At 33.7% G+C, this 14,402-nt stretch overlaps 1 protein-coding gene across 3 annotated transcripts in view; it reads right to left on the bottom strand.

Moving 5' to 3' along the window:
- The window catches only part of DNAJB14 (DnaJ heat shock protein family (Hsp40) member B14), a 42,152-nt gene that overhangs the window by 11,113 nt on the left and 16,637 nt on the right, over positions 1-14,402 (bottom strand). For all 3 annotated transcript variants that reach the window (NM_001076131.1, XM_005207701.3, XM_059887603.1), the window contains 4 exon segments: positions 117-226; positions 1,802-1,896; positions 3,416-3,601; positions 10,912-11,057. In NM_001076131.1, coding sequence (NP_001069599.1) covers positions 117-226; positions 1,802-1,896; positions 3,416-3,601; positions 10,912-11,057 — 537 coding nt within the window.

Genomic DNA, 14,402 nt, shown 5'->3' with positions numbered 1-14,402 from the left:
CACATGAAGTAAGAGAAGATTTGTCATTTAAAAGTTTAAAAGTGCACAGGGCCCTTTAAAGTTATCTAAGTAAAAAACAACAATTTTGGGGGGTAAAACTTCACTTAGCTACTTACGATCTGGGATATAAGGAATAAGGAGGATTAGAGACCATCAACTGGCTTAATAATGATACGAGGATCAATACGATAATGGGCATCAGCTGGATAAACACAGAAAAACCTCCCTGTAAAAAATCATCAAAGAATAACAAATTGCAATATAACTGTAGTTGTCAATAATCCAACAGTTGTCAAACATTTTTAGAGGAGAAATGACATTTGAGATCATCTGATTCAGTGCTTCCAAATCTGCCTGATCAAACCAACGTCCTGGGATGATTCTTAATAATACAACTTTTTAGGTGCTTCACCTAGAGATCCTGACACTGTTCTGGAAAACACTGATATAACCTGTTCATGGGGTTCTCAAGGCAAGAGTACTGAAGTGGTTTGCCATTCCCTTCTCCAGTGGACCACGTTTTGTCAGAACTCTCCACGTGACCCGTCCATCTTGGGGGGCCCGACATGGCATGGCTCATAGTTTCGTTGAATTAGACAAAGCTGTGGTCCATGTGATCAGTTTGGTTAGTTTTCCATAATCGTGGTTTTCATTTTGTTATTTCTTCCTTGGAAGAAAAGCTATGACCAACCTAGACAGCATATTAAAAAGCAGAGACATTACTTTGCCAACAGATGTCTGTCTTGTCAAAGCTATGCTTTTTCCAGTAGTCATGTATGGATGTGAGAGTTGGGCTATAAAGAAAGCTGAGCACCAAAAAACTGATGCTTTTGAACTGTAGTACTGGAGAAGACTCTTCAGAGTCCCTTGGACTGCAAGGAGATCCAACCAGTTAATCCTAAAGGAAATCAACCCTGAATATTCATTGGAAGGACTGATGCTGAAGCTGAAACTCCAATACTTTGGCCACCTGATGTGAAGAACCAGCTCCTTGGAAAAGACCCTGATGCTGGGAAAGACTGAAGGCGGGAGGAGAAGGGAACAGAGGATGAGATAGTTGGATGGCATCACTGACTCGACGGACATGAGTTTGACTAAGCCCTGGGAGCTGGTGATGGACAGGGAAGCCTGGTGTGCTGCAATCCATGCGGTCACAAAGAGTTGGACACGACTGAGGGACTGAACTGAACTGAACTGATATACCCTGATCTCATTATATAGATGAGGAAGTTCTCTGTCTCCCTCTTTTTTTTTTCTTTTCCATAGATACTCTATCAATATGCAGCAGGTTGCAAAACTATTTTTACCTTGGATTTGAGGGTGGAACGTGGACACTGATGAAAATGGCAGAACTGGGGCCCAGACCTTTTAATTTCTAGTCTAGAGCGCTTTCCATTTACTTTTCTCTTTCGTGTAATTTAACTGCTATATGCAATTAAGTATAACTGTATTAGAACAAGGAAAGTTACTTCTAATTTAAGTTTTTCAGTATTAATTCTAAACTCTTTAGACCCAACAATAAGAATTTACCTTAGGAACATGAACATTTGAGATTTATCTTCATTAGAATCATAGAATATCAAATGTGAAGGTGCCATATTGCCCAACCACCTGCCACCCTGACTTCTTCTCCTGGTCCCCCATCATCCCTAGGGGATTCTCTAGTCTATGCTGAACACCTCTGGCAAAAGAAAACTCATTACTTCCTTTTAAAACAACGTGATCTGTTTTCAGACAACTCTATCCTTTTCCTGAGCTGAAATTTGCCATTTTCTGATTTCTAATCATATCATAAACATACATCTCCTCTTTCTTCTTCTCTTTCATGTCCACTATGTCGATGCTGATGTTGATTGCTATAACCAGCTCGTCCATTTGAAAATGAATGTACACTACCTAGAAAATTAAAAGCAAGGTTAAATTAGGGAGAAAGTTATATTATATTTTCCTTTATATTTTAATTTTTTTAATTACTAAAATAATGCACATTTGAGTAATGAACTCTTACTGCCCTCCTGTAAATGAAAAGTGGACAAAACCCAGAATGATTCTTCTTTGTTTCCCTTAAAGTAAAGGAGAAACTCTTTCTTGATGAAAACTTTAGTAAGAATTCCTCTCTAATACTGCATACAAACAGGACTTTTGTTGTGGTTGGTTGATTTTACAAATCTGGGATCATTAATCTGAAACTCTGCCTTCTGCATTTATCAATGAATCATAAGTATCTCTAGAAATCAAATGATACTACTTTCATTCATTAAAAAAAACAGCTGTATAATAAACTATCGTACAGGTGGACCACAACTTTCCAACATTTTCTTGTTGATGACATTCAAGCTGTTTTCAAAAAAAGGTGACCAATGAGCAAGGGCTATCACTGATAAAGTAAACTATGTTAAGACAAGCAAAAAAACTACAAATCAACGATCAGAAAGTCACTATTTCCTGAAAGATTTCTAATTGTTCCTAGCATATTTTTAGTCAAAATTATTAGTCTGAATAATTTTTCTATGAGAGGGAATTACATATCCTAATATGTCAAGGTTATATTTTCAGTCATTAATTTGTTTTATATATCCTCTTTCTTTCAAGGATGTTTTACAAAATACCTTATCAATGACCACAGTGTTTCTCAATAATATTCAGACAGTGCTACCAGGCCAAATTATACTGCTACATTCATAAAGACTCTCCTAATTTTGAATGGGATGTTTAACTCAGCACCTTTTTAAACTGTGGTAAACAAAACTAGAGCTACAATTTTAAACACCTTAGAGAAGCTACTCTTAAAAAAAATTAATTTCCACACAAGCAACTCACAGTAAATGTAAGTAAAACTCAATACTACATATGCTGTACTAAAAAGTCTATTTAGTAGTACTTCTATAGCACTTTACTTTGATAGCCTAGTTCAAGTAATTATTTCTATCTTAATGTAATGTAAGGTGTTAAAACCCACTTTATATAGAACCAATGATTCAGACATTTTAATATTTCAATGGAAAATATCTCCACATGTATTCATAATATATCTATAATGTTATTAATTAAATATCTATGAAGATCTTCAAAGAACCCATGCCAAATAGTCCTCCAATAGACAGATTACTTCCTATAGTTGTAACAGCATTTAACTAAGACATTGCCACTCGATTTCCTACTTATAGATCCTTTTTTCAGCTTTATGTAAAATATAGAACATCTTTTTAAAATTAAAATATATTCTGGGAAAAATACAGACTTACAATAAAGCTAATAAGTCTACATTTTTATCATATTTTTATGAAGAACTATCACAGGACCATAATACTGTAAGAAATCTCAGAGGGAGGTACATAAGTCTCTAAATAGCCTAATTGGTGGTAAGGATCTCTAGCTTCATAAAATATAATATTTATAATTAACACTAAAATACCTGAAGGAAATCCGCCACCAAAGAATATATTAAACAAATCTTCTGGAGTTATATCAGCTTCACAACCTCGATGGAAATTAAATCTACCATTGTTCTGCTGATTACATGCTTGTTCTTCATTGCCTGTGAGGTCATACTGCTTTCGTTTTTCTGGATTGCTTAAAACAGCATAAGCATTTCCAATCTCTGAAAAAGTAATGAGAAATTGATAAGCAAAGTTTTCACATTAAAAAAGACTGTACCATATAAAAGCTACTTGTCAAACAATAAAAAAGACTTGAGGCTAATCAGAAAAAAAAATACAACAGTAACAATTTCTTTTAAAGGTATTATATACATTGCTTATAATTATATGTATTATCTCCCAATACAATTTTTTATACTGTACAGTCTCCCTACTGCGTTGAAGATAAAGGAATGCCCATCTTGCTTTCTTACTATTGTGCTCTATCCCCTAATAGCCTGCTATGATTTCCTTTTTGAGTATCCTAATCTAGTCACTCACTAGTAACAGCAATAGCTACCAACTGCCAGGCTCTGAACCCAAATATCTTATTATATTATCCATTAGTATCCCCACTTTACAGATGAAGTCCCCGAGTTTCAAAAAGGTTAGGAGACTTGTTCAAGATCAAATTTGTTTTAGCATAGTAAGTGAACTCTCTGCAACCTACACCATAAAACTTTTTTTTGCACACGCCAGCCCAGAGTGAGGTATTCTTCATTCTAATCCTGAACAATTTATTTCTCTTAAACTGTCAACTCCATGAAGGTAGGAACTGTGTGTTTCATTGCAATATCTCCATGGTCTAGCATAAAGTCTGAATTTTTTAAAAAAATGAATCCACATAGTCTCTAGTTTTCCTATCTTACTTTGCTACTTTTGTGATATTCATAAAAAGTTCGATTTCCTATCTCACATTTCCATGTCCAAAAGAGGACATTAATTACCAAAATGTCTTCTTGAGGTAATTTACAAAAACTGTACTGCTTTAATCTAACAGCAGGAATTACCCTATTCTTATTCTGAAACTTCTAATAACTAATCATTTCACAAATACAACTTGCTTCTCAAACTAGATCATAAGCCTCTTGCATATGGGATTATTTTAAAAATACTTTTTGGATCCCATGTGGTGGTTGTCATAGGTACTGAACAAGCAAATAGATGCTCATTAGATAGTTGTTTCTGGATGACTACATATCACATTGAAATTAATTATATGCAGATACTCTGGAACTTTTTTCTGATTCAGAGATAGCTTTCCAGTCATCTGTGAACACTATGGAATGAAAATTTAGATGAATAGTCCATTTATCTTGAGGAGATGGCCCAGAACTTTCTTTAGATTTCCAAATAGATCTATGACTCAGAAATATAGCAATCATTTATAATGTTGCTCTAATGGGAAAGCATAATCAGAGATCCAAGTAATGTACTTACAAACATCACCAAGGTACATACCCAAAAAAGAAGCATACTTATCAATATCTGCCAAAGTTGTACTTCCAGTATTAATAACAGTTTTAGGATTCTTAACCTCTATACACTGAACCTATTTCAGGTTCATAATACTATTACTTTTTAAACTATTAATATATTGGCAACTCAATTCTACTTCTAAGGCTTTGCTATAAAAATAATTTCCAAATGCTATGATATTTTAGATGACATTTGTGAAAAATTGTCATAATTCATAATTGTATATGTAAGACAATTTAGTCTATCTACTGTGACTAATTTACTATTTATTTACCTTGTGCTATACCTATAATCAAGATTTTTTTTCAGTTCTTTATTATCTTAAAAATTAAAACCAAAATTCATTTTGGTATTCAAAGCTCACAAAATACATTTCCATCCCAGTGTTGTTTACTTCACAAAAAGATACAGTCCACTTTATTCATTTTCCTTTAATTACACTGTTTATTTTGAGGTTAACTTTAGATTCATATGAAGTTGTAAAGAGTAATATAGATAGACTCTTCTACCCATTACCCAATTTCCCCCATGGTAATACCTTATAAAATTATTATATCAAGCATACTGACATTGATAACAATCAGGATATAAAACATTTCCAGCACCATCTGAGGCTGCCCTTTTATACCCACATCTACTTCCTTCTCCTCCTTTCCCTTTTAACTGCCTACAACTACTGACTTGTCTTCTCTATTTCTATAATTTTGACATTACAAGAATGTTAAATCAATGGAATAACAGTATATAAATGGAATGAAATCTCCTAGATTGACCTTTTTCAATCAGTATAGTTCTTTGGAGATCGATCCAAGCTGTTATGTAAGTCATTCATTCCTTTTATTGCTGATTAGTTCTCCATGGGATGGATGTATCACTGTTTCACTAATCACCCAATGAACAACATCTGCGTTGTTTCTAGGTTTTGGTTATTACAAATAAAACTGCTATGTACATTCATGAATAAGTTTGTGTGAAAATATATATTTTTATTTCTAGGATAAATTCCTAGAAATGCAATTGCTGGGTTGTCTATTAGTTAAATACTTAGTTTTGGGAGAAACTGCTAAATTGTTTTACAGAGTGACTATGTCATCTCATAACCTATCAGCAATGTGTAAGTGATCCAGTTACTCTGCATCTGTACCAGTATTTGGTGTTCCTACTTTTTTTTATTTTAACCATTCTGATAGGTGTGCAGTAGAATCTCATTTTGGTCTTACTTTGCAATATCTCTAATGGCTAATGAATGATGCTAAAAACTTTTTCACATGCATACTTGCCATGTGTATATAATCTTTAATAGGATGTCTCTTCATGTCTCATATCCATTTTCTAATAGGGTTGTCTATTTTAATTGGGAGTTTGGGGGAGTTCTTTATATATTATGGACACTAGTCCTTTGTCAGATAGGTATGTGCTTGGCAAATATTTTCTCCTTCCTTGTTGCTTGTCTTTTCTTCTACTTCATAGCATCTTTGCAAAGCAAACAAATTTTTTTGATCAAGTCCAACTTATCTACTTTTTGTGTTATAAACTGTCTAGTGTTAAGTTTTAAGAAGTCATTACATAGCCTAAGATCCTAAAAATTTGTTCCCATGATTTTTTGCTAAAAGTTGAAGTGCTGCTTTACACTTTATAAGATTCATGTTGAACTCATTCTTATATAAAGCATGAGACTTATTTCAAGGTTAAATTTTGCTGTTTGTTTTGCCTATGAATGTCCAGTTGCTCCAAAACTATTCTGTTGGAAAGGCTATCTTTTCTCCACTGAATTGATTTTGCACTTCTGTCATATCTCTATGGGTTCCCATCCTGTTCCACTGATCTATGTGTCTCTTCTTCTGCCAATTCTATACTATTTTGCTAACCATAGTTATAATGTAAGTCCTAAAATCAGGTACACTTATTTCTCCTACTCGTTTAATGAATCATTTATTCAGGTTCTTTGTATTTCCATATGACTTTCAGAATAAACTTCCTTTCATCTACAAAGAAGTCTGTTAAGATTTTGACAGGAAGTGTATTAAATGTGTGTATCAACTTGGGAAGTCTTGACATCTTTACTACTGTGTCTTTGAATCTATGAACATGATATATCATTCCATTTATTTAGATCCTCTCTGATTTCTTTCATTAATATTATATAGTTTTCAGCATACAAATCTTAAACAAGTTTTGTTAAATTTACACCTAAATATTTCTTGTGTGTGTGTGATTATAAATAGTAATGCATTTTTAAATTTCAGTGTCTACATGTTAGTATGAAGAAATATACTAAATAGTATACATTAGTATGCAGATATATACTAAATAGTAATCGATCTTTTTATGTTTATCTTACACCCTGAAATCTTGCAGGATTCATTTATTGGTTCTAGGATTTTCTTTTTGGTACATTCCTTAGGTATCTTATACATGATCATGTTATTCACAAATAGGGACAGTTTATGGGCCTTTCATTTCTTTCTCTCACCTAAATGCACTGATTAGAATTTCCAACACTATGTTGAGTAACTTATATTTGTTTTGTTTTATAACTAATTTTCAGTTGTACTTTAGTGTGAATAACAGGGAAAAGTCTTCCTGAAAGTGGAAGTCCTCAATGACTTTTAAATCACTTCCCTCATTCTCATACCCAAGTTTTTGCCATCTTCTCTAACCAAAGAAATCACACTCATCTTGAGAATACATAATTCCCACATATAATATGGAAGCTTCTCCAATTACTCTGATTATAACTCTACTGTACCTATCTGGCTTTTCTTTGGATATCTTTATTCTATGTTTTGAATTTTAATTACAGTCAGTCTTCTGGGAGATCCTGGGTAAATCAGTTAATCTCTTTGAGATTCACATTTTCTTACTTGCAAAGGGATGACACTGGTTCCTGTTTACTTCAGAAGATTTTTAATAGCATTAAAGTTTTAAAAATGGGAATGAAAAACTATAAAATGCTTGTTGAATGCTAGATATTACTATTATTCCAAATGTTCTGTGTGAGATTTGTCTCCTCTTCATAAATTACAAATTCATTTAATAAGAGGATATCTCATATTTTCTTCTTGTATTTCTCTAGAACTTTAGCCCACAAGGTAGACTGACTTCTCTATTCTTAGAAAATCAGTCTAGATGTTAAGAATACTGAGGGGCTTCTCTTGTGGCTCAGTGGTAAAGAATCCACCTGCCAATGCAGATGACACAGGTTCAATCCCTGGTCCAGGAAGATCCCACCACATGCCTCGGATCAACTAAGCTCGTGAGCCACAACTACTGAGCCTGTGCTCGAGAGCCCGGAAATCACAACTACTGAAGCTCATGTGCCCTAGAGCCTGGCTCTGCAACAGGAGAAGCCATTGCAATGAGAAGCCTATGCAACATTACTAGAGAGTAGCTTCTGCTTGCCACAACTAGAGAAAAGCCCATGTATCAATGAAGACCTAGCACAGTCAAAAAGAAAGAAAAAAAAGAATACTGAACTACAAAACCTGACATAGGCAGTAGCATCTGATCCATTATTATTTAACAAACAAACAAACATACAGTTAATCAATGCCCTTTGTAATCAGATTCATGCATATGTCACCAGGCACATGTATTATTCAAACAGTCTACGAAATACTTGGAGTCTTTGAAGATAAATGCAGACAGGGCATATTTTGAAAATATCCACATCAGAGAGAAGGAAAGGGATATATTTCAAATATTTTTAAAGGTATGTTTATACATATTATGCAAGTTATTGTCTAGATGTAAATAAAATATTCCCTGCCTTGAGAAGTTCAAAAACCTAATTAAACGACAAAGAGCTATATGACCTTAGTTTATTTAATCTACCCTCTTTGCTGGTAAGCTTTTATTTTTACAGTTTTACAAAACACAATGAAAATATATCCTCTACCTAATCTCATTCCTTAACTAACTGTCTCTTTTTCTATTCTTGAAGGAAATTAAAAAAAAAAAAGGTTTCCATCTTCTGTAAAAAGTATTTTAGCAATCACAGAGCAATAAATCTATACTTACTTCTTATACAAACAAAAAACTATAGTCTTTATTTAGACTAAATAGCTTGGTATCCCAGACACAGAAGTTAAGATCAATTGATTAAGGAGAAAATAAGATGATTCAGAAGGTCATGAAAAGATCCTATGAAGGATCTTGCCACTTGAATGAAGGAAACTTGCCACTTCTCTGTGATGACACACTAGCAGTAATATTGTCTAATTAACTACCTTTGTTCACCAATCTTCTGTGGCTTACAGTCTGGGTTTTCTTTTATTTCTTTATAGCTGCACCATGTGGCATGCAGGATTCCCCATCCAGGGATTGAACCTATGCCCCTTGAAATGGAAGCACAGAGTCGTAACCACTGGATCACCAGGGAAGTTCCAACAATCTGCGTTTTCTATGTAGTTTCTACTCAATGAAAAATGGGTTCATCAACCACCACCCTAGTATGATCCTCTTTGGAATTAATAAACTGGCATTCTGATTTACAAATAACCTGTGTATTGAATAATGTGCACCTTTCCTCTACAGATGAGTCATCACCCAGCATGTTGATCAATATTGTTTCTAGTTTTGCAAATTAGAGCATTAGATTCTGAAATGTACCACATCAAAGTAGCATCACCTTTGTAAAACTTCTCTGAGTGTCTGTGTGGGATGACATTTATGTTGCTCATCTCTTCAAAACACAACACAAGCTGTAAAAATATTGGTAGATCCACTCACTGTTATTCTAAGACCAATAATGCTATTAATAACACAACTTCAATACAGAAATGGGAGAAAGAAGCATGTTCTTAGCATTAATGAAGAATTAATACTGAAATCATCTAACAGATCACAGACATGCAAATATTTCACTGCCAAACATTTTAAACATCTTAAAAACACAAAAAATTTTAAATTAAATGAGTTTAATTCTGAATGTGAAAAAAAATTTTTTACCTTTGTGGGGGGAATATGTGGTAAAAGCTAGTGTTTTTGAGTAAAGAAACTTTTCCTGTACTTTCAATATGCTACTTTTAATTTAAGGAAACAATCAGAGAAGGTTCTCACTGTCACAGTGATATCTTAATTTCACCAGTACCACTTTGGCAGCTGCTTTTATTGAACTATATTAATAATCCCCAAATGTATGCAGATTGGCAACTTCCTTTAAGAAATAAAACTATTCTGGAAACAATTTTAACGGTATTTTGTTGAGTGACCAATTGAGTCATCTATTTTTTAGGAAAATTTAAAAAATTAGTATCTCCTTTCTGTTATTCCAAAACCCCAGCATTTCACCGTAAACATCATACGTTGGCTCTATGAATGCCAAATTCACAAAAACAAATAATAACTTAAGCATTTTCTTATTAACCAGAAAATAACTCCTATGAATAAATTGTAATAAACATGAAATTATAAAATCAGTTCTCTCACACTTGTTTACTAAATTGACAAAATAAAACTGAAGTAATAAAGAAAATGAAGAAAAATGAATAGTAGCTAAGAGGAAACAAACATTCTTGAAAAAAAAAATCATGTTAGAACTACATATGAAAAATGCAAAAAATTGTCTGGAGTTAACAGAAATAGAAGAACACTGGACAAACAGTGATTCTAAGTAATTTTCCAATTCTAGACAGTCTCTAATATTTAAAAAACTCACAGAAAATATATTTTACTTTTAACTCCTTTAGATCCAGCTGGTAAAATGCTAGAAGCTCATGCATAGTCATCACACTACTTGTGTGGTAAACAAGAAAGCATGCTTGTGTATCTAGAAAAGTTACTTTGAAATTTGCAAACGCTGACATGATGCTTTTGTGAAGCCAAACAGCATTTGTTTGGCTCTTGGTATAACAAGTTAAGTTTTAAAGGATTTTGAGGACCCATGCTTATGCTGGTCCTCACCAGTCTAAAATGCTTACGCACCAGTCTAAAGGTAGGACTTAGTATCTGAAATACTATAAAGTGAATTCTAAAAAGAGCTTAGAAAATTGCTTTAAAAGGTTTACTTTACTTTTAAAAGCATCTGTTGCTCCAGGTGCATGGTTTTTGTCTGGATGAAACTTCAAAGCAAGCTTTCTATAAGCTTTTTTCAAATCTTCATCACCAGCATCTTTGGTTACTCCAAGTACTTCATAGTAATTTTTACATTTGTTTATGCTGTGAACAAGAGAGTGTGTTATAAGTAAATTTCAAGGAAGAACTTTGAGTAATACTTCTAATTTTTTATTGATTCAGTTCAGTTCAGTTCAGTCACTCAGTCATGTCTGACTCTTTGAGACCCCATGAATCGCAGCACGCCAGGCCTCCCTGTCCATCACCAACTCCCAGAGTTCACTGAGACTCATGTCCATCGAGTCAGTGATGCCATCCAGCCATCTCATCCTCTGTCGTCCCCTTCAACTCCTGCCCCCAATCCCTCCCAGCATCAGGGTCTTTTCCAGTGAGTCAACTCTTTGCATGAGGTGGCCAAAGTACTGGAGATTCAGCTTTAGCATCAGTCCTTCCAATGAACACCAGAATAGTATAAAGAACTATTTGTGGATTGTTTTCTCAATATTAAATGATAGTTTATCCATTAAGGGTCATTGCTCCATTCTCTTTTCAACCACAGACCATTTTTCCAACCCCTCTCTAAGAAGAATTAACCATGAGAATGTCCTTGTACAATTTATCTCAACTACAGAGAAGTAAAGCAAAGCTCATAACAAATGTGGATGTAGGACAGAGCACATACTAAAATGAGCGAGTAAGAACAATTTTACAGTACTCTTAAATATATAAGAAATCCCAAAACTCCTCTCAAGATGTCACAGCTAAAGATTAACAGACATTGCATTTCAAGAGTTTTGTTGTTGCATAATGCAAACCTAACCAAATAGCAAAGCAACAGTTTAGTGCATGTAAAACAACTACTGTATCCCATGGCTTAAATGTCAAAGCAAGTGAATTCAGCCAAGCAATGTTAAAGAGAGTTCACGTGTGTCACTCTCCATGAAAGATAAAATCTCATAATAAAATACATTATGGGACTCAAACATATTTGTTACACCTGATTTTCATTTTGATGAACATACTCTTAAAAGACTACTTACATAGTTTATAACCCTAAATATGCAATATTTAAGCCCAGAGTCTTTGAAGTAGGTTAGGAAAAGAAGTACTGCAAATGGAGCAAAGAACAGTAATCCTTTTGGATGCTTACATTTTCTCATGACCTAATAATTTTCCTTCTCTAAAATACAGATATATTTTACATATTTTTTGGTGTGTACTTTATGATTTTAAATGTGTTCCATGTATGAGTGGCTTGATGACAGGTAGTAACAGGTTAATGGATCTGAGGCACAATTGTTCATTGACAGCTAGAGGACTGCAAAGGCTGACTCTAGGTGTTCAAAGAAAAGAGAAAAGATTGACCTTTTTTCGCTACTACACCTATTAGTCATCACAGTGCTTGGTACATGAGGGGTTCTCAGTAAATATTTATGGAATAAATGAACTTTAGTTCTCCTTTCGTAATGAAAGCACTCATCATTTGTTATATGAACAAGGGTAAAAAGAGAACACACTGAAAAGATTACAGAATTATTTTATAATCACATCAACAAAAATCTGTTAGGCAGTCTTCTTCATAGTAATAATAATTAAAATTAGACTCTTCTACTTTAGATAATAAATATTGACACAAGTCAGTTTATTTCATAAGCATGGCATTTCCTTTATTTAGGAAATAATATTTATTGACTCATTACTGAGTCAGTAATATTTATATCCCAGGGTTCTTGAGATCAGTTAGTGAACAAAACAGAAAATGATTACTCTACCTTTGTAGAGACTCATTTTCCTAGATATGTTAAGTAACTATGTGACAAAAATAAAGGGAAGAAGGACATGTACAGAACACCTACTGTGTCCAGAAGAGGAGAAATTCTTTGAGAAGCCAGTAGAGAGGTATAAAGTCAATGTCACCAATGGACAAACTGTAGACTACATATTTCAAGTAATGCTAAACATACTCATTTACTTAACTTTTCACACCTAAGCAAGAAACTACCATTCATGTATTAATTTTAATCCATATATTGTTCATCATACTCATTTTCACCAGCTAAATGCATTTGTCACAGTTTTTATAGTTTGCTCCTGCTTCTCCATTCTCATTGAAGAATTAAAAAAGAAAGGAAGTAAGGAAAAAGAAAATAAATTAAAAAGAGGTAAACTGTTACCTGCACTGGAAGGAAACATTGTGGACAAAGGCCAGAAAGATCTGTCTGGGAGCTCAACAAGGGAGAAGTATGCATGGCTCAACTTTTATGTCTTCCTTTATGTGCTACAAAGCATACTGGCTGGGGCAGGGAGGCCTTGTTCTATTCTTTTTTCATATGTTATAGATGACTTTTTGTTGTTGTTATTATAGATGATTTTTAAATGTACTCCAAATTTAATTGGTATTTAGGAAAATAATTCTTTATTCCTGAGACAAAAGATTATTTATTTTATAAATTTAGCAAAATGATTTGTTTCCATTTAAAGAACTATAGCTTAAAACCAATCCTAATGAAATCCCCATAATTCAAATAATTTTAACAGTTATACAGAAATGTTCCTAACTGATAAATATAATGATGGCCAGTTAATGATTTCACACTGATCTTATATTTTTAAAAGAAAAAGATGGGCTTTTTTTCCAATGAGATATTAAAAATCTCCTCAAATAAGACCTAGGACACCTTTTGCACTGTGATTTTTCAACACATTTCAACACTTGGAGACAATAAACAGTGCTTAGTTTCACAGAATATGAGTTTTACAAAGTTACACACTTTTTGTTCAGTCTTACTGTACGCTAGCTCTTACTTATGCAATGGATGCAGTATTATTGCATGGCTTCTCCCTTTGAGCCAAAATGTCACTGAGCAACTTGTTTGCATAATCATGCTAACCAGCAAGATAACATGGCTTTCTTCAGAAAAATCCCCAGTGTACAGGTAAAACAAAAACACACAGCATGTAAGTGTTTGCTGGTGATCTGTTACCTCACTAAAGCAACACTGATGAAGGCTAATATGATGAATAAGTGTTACATGATTAGCTAAAGCTAAGCAACTCTTATATAAGGTAGCAAATGAAATACTCTGAATAACTCAGGGATTCTATTAAAGAATGTTCTGATCATATTAATCCCCCCCAAAACTACATTTATGTAATACAATAAAAAGGTATGCTAAAATTGACCAGAGAAACCATCTCTAAACACAGGCACAAAACTAAGCTAATTCTTGTAACTCACTAAGAATTCAGTCTGAAACTTGGCTGGCTCCTCAGTGCTAGCCAGCAATCCTGCCTTCCTGTCTGCCTTTCTGGCTGCAAGTATTCCATACTTTCACTATTCTTCTCAAGCTTTCAATCTCATTTCTTTCTTCTAAACCTCAGAGGATAACTTCATCTCCAATTTCACAGAGAATACAGACCCAACAGACAGGATCTCTCTCAACATTTTAT

This window comes from Bos taurus, chromosome 6, assembly GCF_002263795.3.
Source record: "Bos taurus isolate L1 Dominette 01449 registration number 42190680 breed Hereford chromosome 6, ARS-UCD2.0, whole genome shotgun sequence".
NCBI lineage: Eukaryota > Metazoa > Chordata > Mammalia > Artiodactyla > Bovidae > Bos > Bos taurus.
This window is presented reverse-complemented; position numbering and strand designations above follow the sequence as displayed.